We start from the raw sequence: 12,613 nt of genomic DNA, 5'->3' as shown, positions 1-12,613 counted from the left end.
GTCCACAGAGGTAATTAAGAAGGGATTTTGTGGCCTGAACAGGTTTAGCTGTTATGACTAAATGAGTCAGTTTGTTGGGTCTGAATGAGATAATGGGTTTGCTTTATGGGCTCACAATCTTAGCCGTTTTACCGGATCTTTAAGCAGGAATGACCAAAAAAGGGATAATCCATTCAGCCCAAACCCGATTTGATTAAACAGAAACTGTAAAAAAAATTGATATCCACCGAAGAAATTGTTGGTGTTCATATTATATAAAATAATAAATTACACAATTCATGTATCGTAATTATGTATAATAATGATAATTCATATATTCGTATTATATTTTATATAAAAATTATATATTACAATATTACAATTTGTATCGGTACTGACACAAAATATATTTTTTGATTTAATAGTATATAGTTTGCACTAAAATTTTGAACCATATACAGCAGAAGGTTCAGGGGGCAGCAAAAGAGGTCAATTTCCAATGGAAAGACTTTTTCTTGATTTGATCTCTCTGAGCCTTCTCATCTCTGAGAATGATTTGATATTGTTAAAGCAACTCTAAGAGAATTTATCATAGATATGAAACACCACCAACAAACTGACGACTTCAACTGATAACTAGTAAATGGACACTAAAACACAAGGAAGGTTCAAATTATGACTACTTAGCTTCTCCACTCATTATCAATCCATTTGCTTTTAGCTTAATACTAATGGCGCAGGATTGAAAACAAAGAAAACAGTCATAAATGTTTGCTAGGGTGCATGAAAAAGAGTTAAAATAAATCTTGGAGAAAATACCAGGATAGGAAATCCATGTATAACTACTTTGATTAAGAGGACTTGAAATATTCCTTATGATCTCTCATCATCAACACAGTTTACGCACTAGTTATACAACTTAGTAACTAAACCAAAATCTCTCAATAAGGAACTACTGACACAAGACCTTACAGAACAACCTCTGATACCCTCTGATATCCAACCAAGCAGCAAGTCATGGTTTCATGCAATAGCTTCCTCTCCCTCATGGAGAAGCATCTGATCAAAGTGCCAAACACCTGAATATCCACCGAAGAAGGAACACATAAGGCATGAAAAAATACATGACCAAGACGAAATCATGGTAGCATAAACGAAATAAAGAGAAGTTTAGATTCATACCATGTCCTTTGCCAACTCTTCTCAACTGAGCCACATATTCTGATATTTTCTTGATGGCCTCCACCTACAGAGAAAGCAAGCCAGGATCAAAACAATGAGAAACTGTTTTTGCTGTTACGGCACATATCTGTGAAAAGCAAAATTTCTAAGATTATAGACAGCAATTTTGTATTTTACCTGCTCAGCTAAGAATTCTCTATCAATGAAATCTGTCAACTGCACATCATGTTTCTGGTCAGCCACCTGTTTATCAAAGCCTTGACCATTAGTTCAAAGAAAATTGTTTGCTATCATCTTAGAAACTTCAATATCGTAAAATAACACGGGTGTTTCACATGGTTCTATCTTAATCATCAAGTGTATAGACCTTAGACCTTATTAATACGTTAAAAATCAAAAGTCAAAATCGCAAACAGAAAAACAGGATAGCAAGAAGGGAGAGAGAGGGAAATCTTACTCTATGCAAGTTAAAGAGCTTTTCATTTGTTAGTTTCTCCAGGGACAAGGCAAGTTCCATTGCTGAACCAAGGCATCAGATACAATTAGCTTCAACCACATATACCATACTAACACCTAAAGCACATTTTTTGTACTTTTGACTTATTTGACATTATCATGCAGTCCAATTCAGCATTAAGAAAGATGATGGGATGATATATCACACACAATCCAAAATGCTCCACGAAGTGAATATCAGGTGAATGTTGAAGATTATCTCTTCCTTGTCTAGATTTCTAATATATAAACGCACCAACCATACAAATTTACAAACATATTTCCATAGCTGCATCATGAATCTATATCTCATCGTTTTGTTCATGAGGATATATATCATCTGAAGGGAAACAAACCAAGAAGACAACGAAATAAGAAATGAAACACATTTTACCAAACCAATCACAAGTCTAGCTCTAATAATTTCAACTCACCATACAATGCATCTCCTTTCTCTGCATGATCGAACTCAGAAAGCGGCATCAATATGGACTGAAGTTTCACTTTCCCACCTCGTTTGTTCTGATTATAATAAACGAATGTGAATCAGGAAAACAAATCATAGAGACAAAGAAATCAGATTGAAGTGAAAAAGAATAACAACAATAAGCAATAAATGGCATAGATCAAAAACCTGGTATTCCATCAGTTTCTCAGCATGCTCTCTCTCTTCTAAACTCGATTCCTTGAAGAACCTATTCAAAGGAAAGAAACAAATTAGCTCAACACAAAAAAAGCGTACCAAAATGTTCAGCAAAATCAAGAATTTTCAAGAAGAATTACTTGGCAAGACCCTTGAGTGCAACGTTGTCCCTATCGAAGTAGGCAAACATAGCATGATACACATAGGAGACATTGTATTCGACACTGTCATACCAAAAGAAATGCACAGAACATTAGAACATAAGATGTACAAATACAAATAGTGTAACAAAGTAAAACACAGCAAACTCAGAAACTCATCACTTAAAACTATAGCCATAAGACATAAGCCCAAATTCATTATTACAAAGAAACAAATATAAAAATTAAACACATATCCACAAATCCATTGCAAAGTTCATTCTTTAAAAGAAAAAATAAAGAATCTTGAGGCTAATTCCTAGTTTCCAAAAGAAGTAAAGATTTCCTCACATAAATAAGCAGATCAAGACATAAAAGAACCATCTTTTTCAAGAATCTTAAAGATGACACCATCAAAGAATGTAAAAAAAGAAATAAAGAAACCTTTTTTAATAGAGAGTTGACTTCAAATCGAAAAGAAAAAGAACCCACTTGATTTGTTGATTGATAGCAGCTTCACACTCGTCAGTAAACTTTTGTCGAGCCAAAGAAACCTGAGGCACAGTAGGGACCAGATCAAGCTCCTTTTTCACTTCCTCAAAGGGCTCGAAAAAGACACCAGTTAGTGGCTTATTGTTGGCTCCTTTGGTTGCACAAACTACAACAGACCCAGTTCCATTTCTTGGAGAAGAAAGTCGAAGAATTGAAGCAGGATAGATTTGAGATGAAGAAACAGAGGAAAACAGGGAAAGACCCTGATTTTCCACTAGAGGATTTAACAAAGAAAAAGCTGTAGCAGCTTTCAACAACATGGCTCAAAAGGAAATAAAACGAAGCTTTTGATGAAAAGGGTAAAGGAAAACAGAGGCTTTAGCAAACCTGTAGGGTGTTTGAGTGACTAAGTGAAGGAGATGACGATAGGGGAGGCCAATAAAAAGGGTGGCACCATGATAACGACACGTGGACGATGAAGATGAGGAGGTTGAACGTGGGAGCGTGGCAGGCTCGTGGTTTGTTTGGAGATATCTTGTGTTTTCGGGACCTTTTGAGGGAATATGTGATCCTAAAAAGATACGCAAGAATCAAAGTAGCCCATGTCTTTCCAGCTGTGTAGCAGACAAAGAAAATGGAATTTTGGTACCATTTTTTCGTTTTTTTCGGTTGAGAGGAAACATGGTAGAATTTGAACTTTGAAGGTTGAACAAGTACTTTTCTAGAGTTCTAGAAATTCCTTTTTCCCTTTTATGGAAATTTGGAGTCGTTGGTTGATGGAAAGGCATGTTTGTCAATTTTGGAGTCTTTAATGAAGGAAAGGAATTATTGCAAAATTTTAACTAAAATTTGTATTTAATACATTCTCAACATATAAATTATATATATTATTAATAAATCAAATAATAATAATTTATTAATAAATAAATATCAATTTTTTAAAATAAGTATGCATAAATTATAATAATTTATTTATTAATAAAATATTATCATCATATTTATTTCATTATAAATTTATTACTGTCAAACAAACATAATTGATTGAGATTTTATTCGCTGTTTATGTGGTCATCTTTCACTCTATTTCGTTGTGTAACAGTAATACCATAAGATAAAGTGAGTCGTGACCTAAAAAATTAGATTATTAGTTACTTGCCACTAAATTTTATCTAACAACTTAATATTAAAATATGCATAAATGCATATAAAAAATCTGTAGGATTATTTTTAAAAAAAGGTGATTGAAACCCTAAAAACTAATTAAAAACTAAAATATATATCAATTTCATTTTTTTTTTTTGTATAAAATTAAATCACTTGTGGGTTTGTTATATGCTGATCTTATTTTTTTCCTTTTTGAAGAATAATCCATTTGGGCCCATTTGAGTTTAAAACTTGAAATGGACCGAACATTGTTTTTATTAGGCTATTTTATAGTGGAAAAATGGGCTTGTGCTAAAAGCCTAATAGCATAAGACTAGCATCAGTTTAACCCACCTTATGGTATTAGGGTTTTAGCACAAGATTATTTTCCCAACCACAAAGTAGCCTTTCTAATAAAGTGGGCTAAGCTGATGCTTGTCTTATGGTATTGGGCTTGTAGAATCCTTGGAAGGAGCTTGAAAATGTTGACGGAGTTTTGCCTCGGCCTAATAATAAATTAATATAAAATGTATACCTGTCTTGCCTAGTCACCTCCCCTTTTTTTTTTTTTTTTTTTTGTGTAATTGTAAAAGATAAATATCCTACATTTCTATGATTTTGGATCTTATCTTAAAATTTATATTCAGTAAAGATTACCATAATCTCGGTAAAAATTATTTCGAAGTTGAAGTCCGTAACAAAAAGTAAAGAAAGTGCGGAAACATGTAAAAAGAGAGAAAAAAAAAAAATAGTGAGTAGAGTAGTTTGCATGCCTAATCTTGTTCTTATTGATTTCTTTTTGCACTTCATGGGTGATGATTTCACTGTGTGAAATACGTAAGCTACGATGATATGGCTACCAATGTACGATAATACATAATCTTTTTTTTCATATTTATAAATGAACAGTGCTTCGTTTCGTTTATGTAAAAAAAGAAAAGAGAAGAGAATCGAATCGAATCGAATCTTAATGCTTAATATACTAAATTTTCATAGTATTGTTGTTTATCTTACATAGGTTAATTAGTATTTGGAGTATAAAGAAACAGCTTAAGCAAAGTAATATAGAAAGAATTGAAGAAGGAACAAATGCAAAGGGGGCAAGGTGGGGAGAGATTAACATTGCACAATACCCCAACCCCAACAGTGAGATTACCAATGTTAAAAGACAATCAACATTAATTTACGACCGAATCATGACATAAAAAAAACCGAAAGAAAGAAAGAAAGAAAGAAAATTATGCATCTCGAAAATGAACCAAATTCATAGCTACGAAGCTCATTTAATGCACACATGCATCGAAGGTCTCATGTTTTTCCTTCTAAGGTGGTGAAGATGTCTGTTTTTTCTTCCTAAATATTTAAAATTTTTCACAGAATCCAAACAACAACAAGCTTCTTTCCCTTGTTTACATGGTCTCACCTCCCTAGAGCTTAGGTTTTTGAAAAAAACCGTGTCGATATTATCATTAGAGAGGCCATAGGATGGCCCACAGTGACTGATAATTGCTCATACATGCACCAGTCAAAATCATTTTGATCATGATGATCTTGATATTATGCCTATTAGCTCAAATTTTGAGCATAAAATTTGCAAATTAGATGACAAAAGTGGGTTCTTATTTTCCAAAATTTAGTTAGAAAAAGAAAAAGGTAGAGAAACCAACACACAAACACAATGAAAAGAGAGCTGTTGTTGTTGTTGTTTTATTGTCGAAGACAGAAAAGGAAGCTTGGAATCATGTGATGGGTCATTAAATGCAAGAGTGTGATGAGGATACTGATAAGACTTGGGGTTCCTACAAAACTAAAAATTTCAATATTAATCTCCCTCGAAATAGGTTTCATTTAAAAAAATCCCTATAACTTTCATGTCAGGGTCTCATTAATTTCTTTGTGGGGTTGTGTTCAGTTATCTTCACTATTAAATTTCTGGCTGATCAGATTAGTTTCACAGAAAAGAGTATCTAGTAGTTTCTTATTCTCAATTCATTGATCATCAAACCAACTAATCATTCACACATGTGACTTTGAGAATGAGTTCTACACCTTCTGGACTATGGATTTCAATTTAAAAAAAAAAAAAAAACTATAAAAAATAATGCTGCAATAAGAATAATGATATACGACATTAGAACTTATACTTAAATATCTGTTGTTTTCATGCGATTTCATGTGAGTTTGGCAGCTAATCAAGAGCTAAGCTTGTGACGGGCAATTTCAGCTTGGCGATGCTTGTGATTGTGAAGATGAAATTAATAAGTCAATGTAATTTAAATGGCTATGTTCCTCTATTTTTTATTTTATTTTTCTTGAAATATCCGTGTTTGTAACATATTCGGCAAACATAAATACAAAATTAAATATATTTATATTAGATACATATCATATCTCACACTCATTTTGAATCCAAACAACAAAATTAAATACCATTTGCAATTTAATTTATTAATTTATATTTTTTTTCTGATAAAAAATCTATTTACGTGGATAAATCTTTGTCCCGGAACAATTCATTATCGGATAAATAAAATAAAGAATATATGCCTACTTCCACTTGCTTAATTAGCTGACTAATTTGAATTTATGAAGTGTTACACTTCAAAGATATATACAGAAGATGGATTATAGATAGATTAAGTGAATCCCAGTTCCTCCAAATTAGAGAAAACAATGGGCTGTAATAATGTTTCAATCATTTTCTTGTTTTTTTATAGATGATAATGACCATTACGATAATGGTATTAACCACTCGTAATAAAAATTTGTCACAGGTTCAATGACTTGGTCAACACTGATCATACCACGAGTCCTATGACCTAATGAACCAACTTGAATCTCTCTTTCAAATGGATCGATGGGTATGGCAAAATCAAATAGACGATTGTGTGATAACGATTGAAGAAGACTTGCTCACGGGATCAGTCTCCGATCATCTATTGAAAAATAAACCAGAATCCAATAAACATAGGAAGAAAATTGACAAGAGAGTTCATACTTTTTGAAATTTTTGATTTTTTTTTTTGAAAACTCACACTCAATTTATAATTGATTTGAAAAGTCTTATAGTTTTATCTTATAAAAAATATTTTATAAGTTTGAATTTAAATCTTTATTTATATATCATAACAGATTCACAAAATATCTCGATATGAGATCAAAATGTTACAAACTTTCTCGTTAAAGCTTAACTTTCACGTATCCAACACAAAACACAAATAAAATCAAAATCACATCAAATGTTAGAATTTTAGAGATGATTTTTATTATATAGCACTTAACTCTTTCGAGATTTTGAAGATGACTCTCACAATATAGTATTTAACTTTCATCCAATTGATAATTATTTTGATACTATTTATAAAAATTCATATCCAATTTATTAAGTATTATTCACTTTAATATGAAAATCTCATGATTATACTCATAAAAAGTGTCTTATAATTTTAGATTTAAACTTTTATTTATATATCATAATAAACTTCAAAATCTTTTAATATAATATTGAAATATCAAACTCTTAGTTTCGAGCTTGGAATTTTCTTGATAAAGAGTATCAGAAAATTAAACATTTTTGTTTCCATATTTTAAATTGTTCTAGAAAATCAACCAAGTATGAAAAGAAATTTTGGGGTTCTAGCTGCGGTCTTCTGGTTGCATCAATGTCCAAACTTTATTTGTCCCTTTCTTAAAGTGCATAGCTCCAAATTCAAATTTTTTTTCTTGAAATCAGTTTATTTATCCAATCACCAATGGTTCTATTTTGGACCCATGTGAACTCAAGAAGTCTAATCCTAGTTACCAAGAAAAGTTGAGAAATACTGTCAGGTCTTGAGATGCCAAACATATTACCAAAACACTCAATTAGGATTAACTCTAACTCTAATTAAGCTGACCTATCATCAATATATAACATTGCTAAATATGGAATTTGCCACCGCCAAGGAATTTTCTAACAACTTAGGTTTCTTTAGCAGCTTGGTGAGAGAAAATTTCACCGTGAAATTATTGTAGACACTTAATTTAGTCTAAAATCTAAATTAATTAGGTTCAGATTTAATGCAAGTTTAATTGTCAAAATTACGTTTTTACTTTATTTATCTATATATATATATTTATTTATCCTTTTTATTTTATTTTATTACTTATTTTATTTTGCTTATTTGTGATTTATCTTTAGTTGTATTTCCTTATATTTATCTAATTTTTTTAAATGTATATAGATATTTCAAAAATGGATAATTGAAAAAAAAAAGAATGAGTCGCCATAAATTAAAAATGAGTGGTTGGTGGTAATGTAGTTTTATCATGAATAAATTTGAAATTAAAATTTTCAAAGATAAATTTTATTTTTTCATGATAATCTTAATTTTTGAAATTGAAATCAATCTAAAATTCTACTTATTGTACCCTATAACTATACCTTTAAACCTCAGAACAAATGACAACAATCAGAGAGTAATTGAAAAGAAAAATAGAGGAAAAAGTGAGAGCAAGAGTTTGACAGCAATTAAACATAAAATTTTGGAGTAATTATCTAAATTCTAACGGTCAATCCCAGAATCCAGTAACCTACGCCTAAGTCGGGTCGAGCCATTTCTCAAGCATTTTCAGTCAGTTTCGTGTCTGCAGTCGAGCTACATGCACCAACTAAGCCGAGCCGGTTCTTGTTTTGGTATTTTTTATTTTATTTTATTTAGTTATTTATTTTATTTTATTTATTTATTTTAAAAGTATTTTTGCATGATTAAATTTTTAAAAAAATTAGAAAAAAATAAGAAATAGAACAAAATAAATAATAAAATAATTTTTTGAGAATAAATAATAATTATCCTATGATAAAATTTTTAGAAATTTCAAATAATAAATTTCTAAGAAATTCCTATGTGAGAATTTTTTTTTAAAATTTGTTCCAAATGTTGAAATAATTTGATAAAATTTTGATAAAAGTAATTGTATTCTTTTCCAAATATTAAAATTTTTTGTTGAAATTTTTGGTAATTGTCCAGGGATGAAAATCTTAAAAATTTTAAATGGTAAATTTCCTAAGAAATCTCTAGGTGAGAAATTTCTTTAAATATGTCCTAATTGGTGAAAGAATTTTAAATAAAACTTCAAAAAAAAAGAAAAAATAATTGTATTAGTAGTGATGAAGAAGAGTTTATAGATAATAATTTTGAAATTCTTGCTACTAAACTAGTAGTTAAAAATGAACATTAATCTTCTGATGAAAAAACTTCAAATGAATCCTCTAGTTCTGAAGATCAACCAGATCCAGAACAAATAAACTCCAATCCTCAAACAAAAGAGCTGGTAAAAGAAAAGTACTAGAAATATCTAATCCATATATTGATGATTTTTTTTGTTTTCCTGATTATGAAAAATATCCAAAAATTCTAGAACAACACAAACCTCACCTAAAAAAGGATGAGATTAAGCAAACCTCAGAATTTGGCCAAACCAGCCAAGTAAAACCAGAAATCCCTATAATTATTTCATTAAACAAATGAACGGTTGCACAAAGTGGCACTTATCTGGATCTATCCAGAGTCTCACTCAAAGATTATGGGAAAATCATAGATGATTAGGCACAATCTATGTCTATTGTTGTCACAAGCTACAAAGACACATGGAATAAAGAAAGATTTCTTAATTATTTCTACAGAATATGACAAAGAGAAGTATTACAATTTCTTAAAAAATGAAAAAATACAACTCTGGGAGAAACTCATAAATCATCCCTTATCGTAGTAGGTAATATACCTCAACTTTTAAAAAATCTAACCTAGATTTTGAAATATGAGTTTTGTGAGAGTACAGAAACTTTGAAATTTGTGGGTGAAGTATGCCTTTATTGTCTGGCGTTTGATAACCTGAAGTAGAATATCACACCTAGTCTGGCATTTCAAAGTTTGTTTCATGTTTTAAAAAGCTCATACCGTGAAGATCTATAATTATTTACTAGAATTTGTGGGCGAAGTATGCCTTTGTTGTCTTGCGTTTGATAACTTGAAGTAGAATATCACACACGGTCTTTCAAAACAATAATTCTCCATAGCTAAACAAGCTTAAGAGAATTCTTTTATTTGAAAAAGCTATTCAATTCCTAATTAAGGAGTTGTTTCAATAAATAAAATTTTTCATTATTCGGACTACAGAAAAATTGTTAGTCAAAAAATTTTCTGAATATTATTTTTTGTATTATATACATACCATTACTATTGGGGATCAAATTCCAAAAATCAAATTTAAAAATAAAGATAATAAAAATTTTTGAAATATTTTACATATCGATGGATTTGGTGTTTAATAAAGGTTGAGAAATCTTTGATCAGTTCAAATGAAAGGTTTTGAACAAGTAACTGACCACTATTCCAAATTCGATGCTGGTTACATTAAAGGGTTCATGGTTTAATCTAAATTTGATTTTTGGAATCTGATCCCCAGTGGTAGTGGTATGTATATAACATAAAAAATAATATTCAAAAAATTTTTTGACTAACAGTTTTTCTGTAGTCCGAATAATGGAAAAATTTATTTGTTGAAACAATCCATTGGTTAGGAATTGAGCAACTTTTTCAAATAAAAGAATTCTCTTAAGCTTGTTTAGTTGTTGAGAATTATTGTGTTGAAAATATTCATAGAGATTCAAGAAATTATTTATTTTTTGAACATAATATGTATTTTCTTCCAAAGTGAAGAAATCTATATCTTGCTAGTTTAGTAAATTAGTAAATAGAAGGCTTTGGAGAGCTACTTTTTTAAAATGTTGAATTTCTCTAGTTTGGTTAGCTAGGAATTCTACTAGTTTGGTCATCCCTTTTCAAAAATGTGTTTTGTTTTGAGAAAGATAGGATTTCCAAACATAGTTTAACATATCATAGACTTGTGGTTCAAGTCCAGGATTGTAAAAATCTTTAATCTCTGGTTTAGAGATTCTTGTTTCTATAACTAGTTGTTTTACTGAAGAAACTATATAAGAATAACTCACTAGAGTCCATTGGTTAGGATCTTAAGCAAATTGAAAGAATTTTGGTTGAATTCTATGAGGTATATAGGGTGGTCTGATGGGTAAGGTTTCAATAGTGTAACCACGAGGCCTGTTTGGTTGATAGAAGAATAGTCCTGAGTTAGAACTATTGATAAATCTTTAATTAGAATTTGAAAAAGGATTTGGAGTTAGAGATCTAGGTGTAGAAGGTATAGAAAAAGATGATGAAGAAGAACCTTTCTTAGGTTGTTTCTTCTTGACTGTTCTCCATTCTCCTAGATTGAGAGGTTGTTTTCCTCGATCCATCTGGTTTACTAAGAAAATCAGTTAGAATATTTTTATCACTATTGATAAACTTAATACAAAAACTATATTGACAAAAAAAATTATACTAATGAATCCTACGAGGGTTATCAGAGAGCTTTTTATTTTTAAGAAAGTTTTTTACTGCTTGGTTATTTGTTTTGATAACAAAGGTTTCTAGTGCTAAATATATATGAAATCTTTGAATGCCATTTTTTATGGCTAATAATTCTTTTTTAAATAGCATAAGCCATATAGGTAATACTCAAATTTCCATCTTTGCAAGAGATAATCAATCTCAGCAACTTGCAAGTGATAACTTATCCCAAAAAACTTATTTTTATTTTGTTAATTCTGTTTTAAATTCTCATACTTCTTCTTCTAGAACCCCTAAAATTGAAGAAATTAAAATGTTTCATTTTATTAATAATTTTAAAATAGCCCCTGAAATTATTCAATTTTTTAACAAACCTAAAAATAAGTATTACACTTTTGTTCATGGTGAATTCCATTTTCAAGGTTATAAACCATATAGTCTAGATATTTTATTAGACATTGGAGCAACCATCTCTAGTTGTTGCAGTAATGCTTTGCCTTTAAACAAATGGCAACCAATGAAACATTCTATTATTATTGTAGGTATAGATGGTAAAAAAACTATTGTAGGATATAAAGTTAAAGATATTCTTGTATATTCGAATAATACAAAGTTTATAATTCCAAAAATACTTTGTTTCCTAAATATGCATGGAGATATTTTATTAGAAAATAATTTTTTACATGCTTATTTACCTTTTTTTATTTCTTCTGATATGTTACTCTTACAATAGATAAACAATCTATTAACATTCCTCTTTTGTAGGAGCATGATCACATCTATGATAAAAACTTTCAACCAGAGAGTTTAAAGCAAGGAATAATTAAATCAATTAATGAAAAACATTGGTTGTATAAGATTTTACAGGAAAATTTTTGTGAAGAATCACTAAAGCTTTGAGAAAAAAGCCTAAGATATTGTGAGCTGACTCTTATTGACCCAACAATGGTAATTTGAGTAAAGCCTATGATCTATACCAAACATGATATAGAAGAATTTGAAATTCAAATTTCAGAGTTGTTAGATAAAGGCTTGATAAAACCAACTATAAGTCCTCATTCTAGCCCAACATTCATGATAAGAAATCATTCTGAAATAAAATGAGGTAAACCCTGCATGATTATCAATTATAAGAGATTAAATCAAAA

General features: G+C 30.0%; 1 protein-coding gene across 1 annotated transcript; it reads right to left on the bottom strand.

Moving 5' to 3' along the window:
* Positions 1-747: 747 nt before the first annotated feature.
* LOC111309725 (ferritin-3, chloroplastic-like) lies at positions 748-3,606 on the bottom strand. The gene is made up of 8 exons (XM_022908729.2): positions 2,932-3,606; positions 2,440-2,523; positions 2,291-2,351; positions 2,091-2,178; positions 1,619-1,680; positions 1,339-1,404; positions 1,162-1,225; positions 748-1,058 (listed from the first exon to the last, which is right to left on the bottom strand). The coding sequence occupies exons 1-8, from the start codon at positions 3,249-3,251 to the stop codon at positions 1,003-1,005; spliced, it is 801 nt and encodes a 266-aa protein (XP_022764464.2). The 5' UTR covers positions 3,252-3,606; the 3' UTR covers positions 748-1,002.
* Positions 3,607-12,613: the final 9,007 nt, after the last annotated feature.

This window comes from Durio zibethinus, chromosome 19 (assembly GCF_047325235.1).
Source record: "Durio zibethinus cultivar Kanyao isolate XHJ-2024 chromosome 19, ASM4732523v1, whole genome shotgun sequence".
Taxonomy (NCBI): domain Eukaryota; kingdom Viridiplantae; phylum Streptophyta; class Magnoliopsida; order Malvales; family Malvaceae; genus Durio; species Durio zibethinus.
The sequence above is the reverse complement of the archived record's forward strand: the minus strand, read 5'-3'. Positions and strand labels throughout refer to the sequence as shown.

What these genes read in the sequence shown, in the direction of transcription:
- LOC111309725 (XM_022908729.2), bottom strand. Translation starts at nt 3,251, where the DNA reads ATGTTGTTGAAAGCTGCTACAGCTTTTTCTTTGTTAAATCCTCTAGTG. An exon ending in AGAAACTGATGGAATACCAG is followed by an intron (nt 2,179 to 2,290) that starts GTTTTTGATCTA and finishes TATTATAATCAG; the next exon opens with AACAAACGAGGTGGGAAAGT. An exon ending in AGCTCTTTAACTTGCATAGA is followed by an intron (nt 1,405 to 1,618) that starts GTAAGATTTCCC and finishes TTTGATAAACAG; the next exon opens with GTGGCTGACCAGAAACATGA.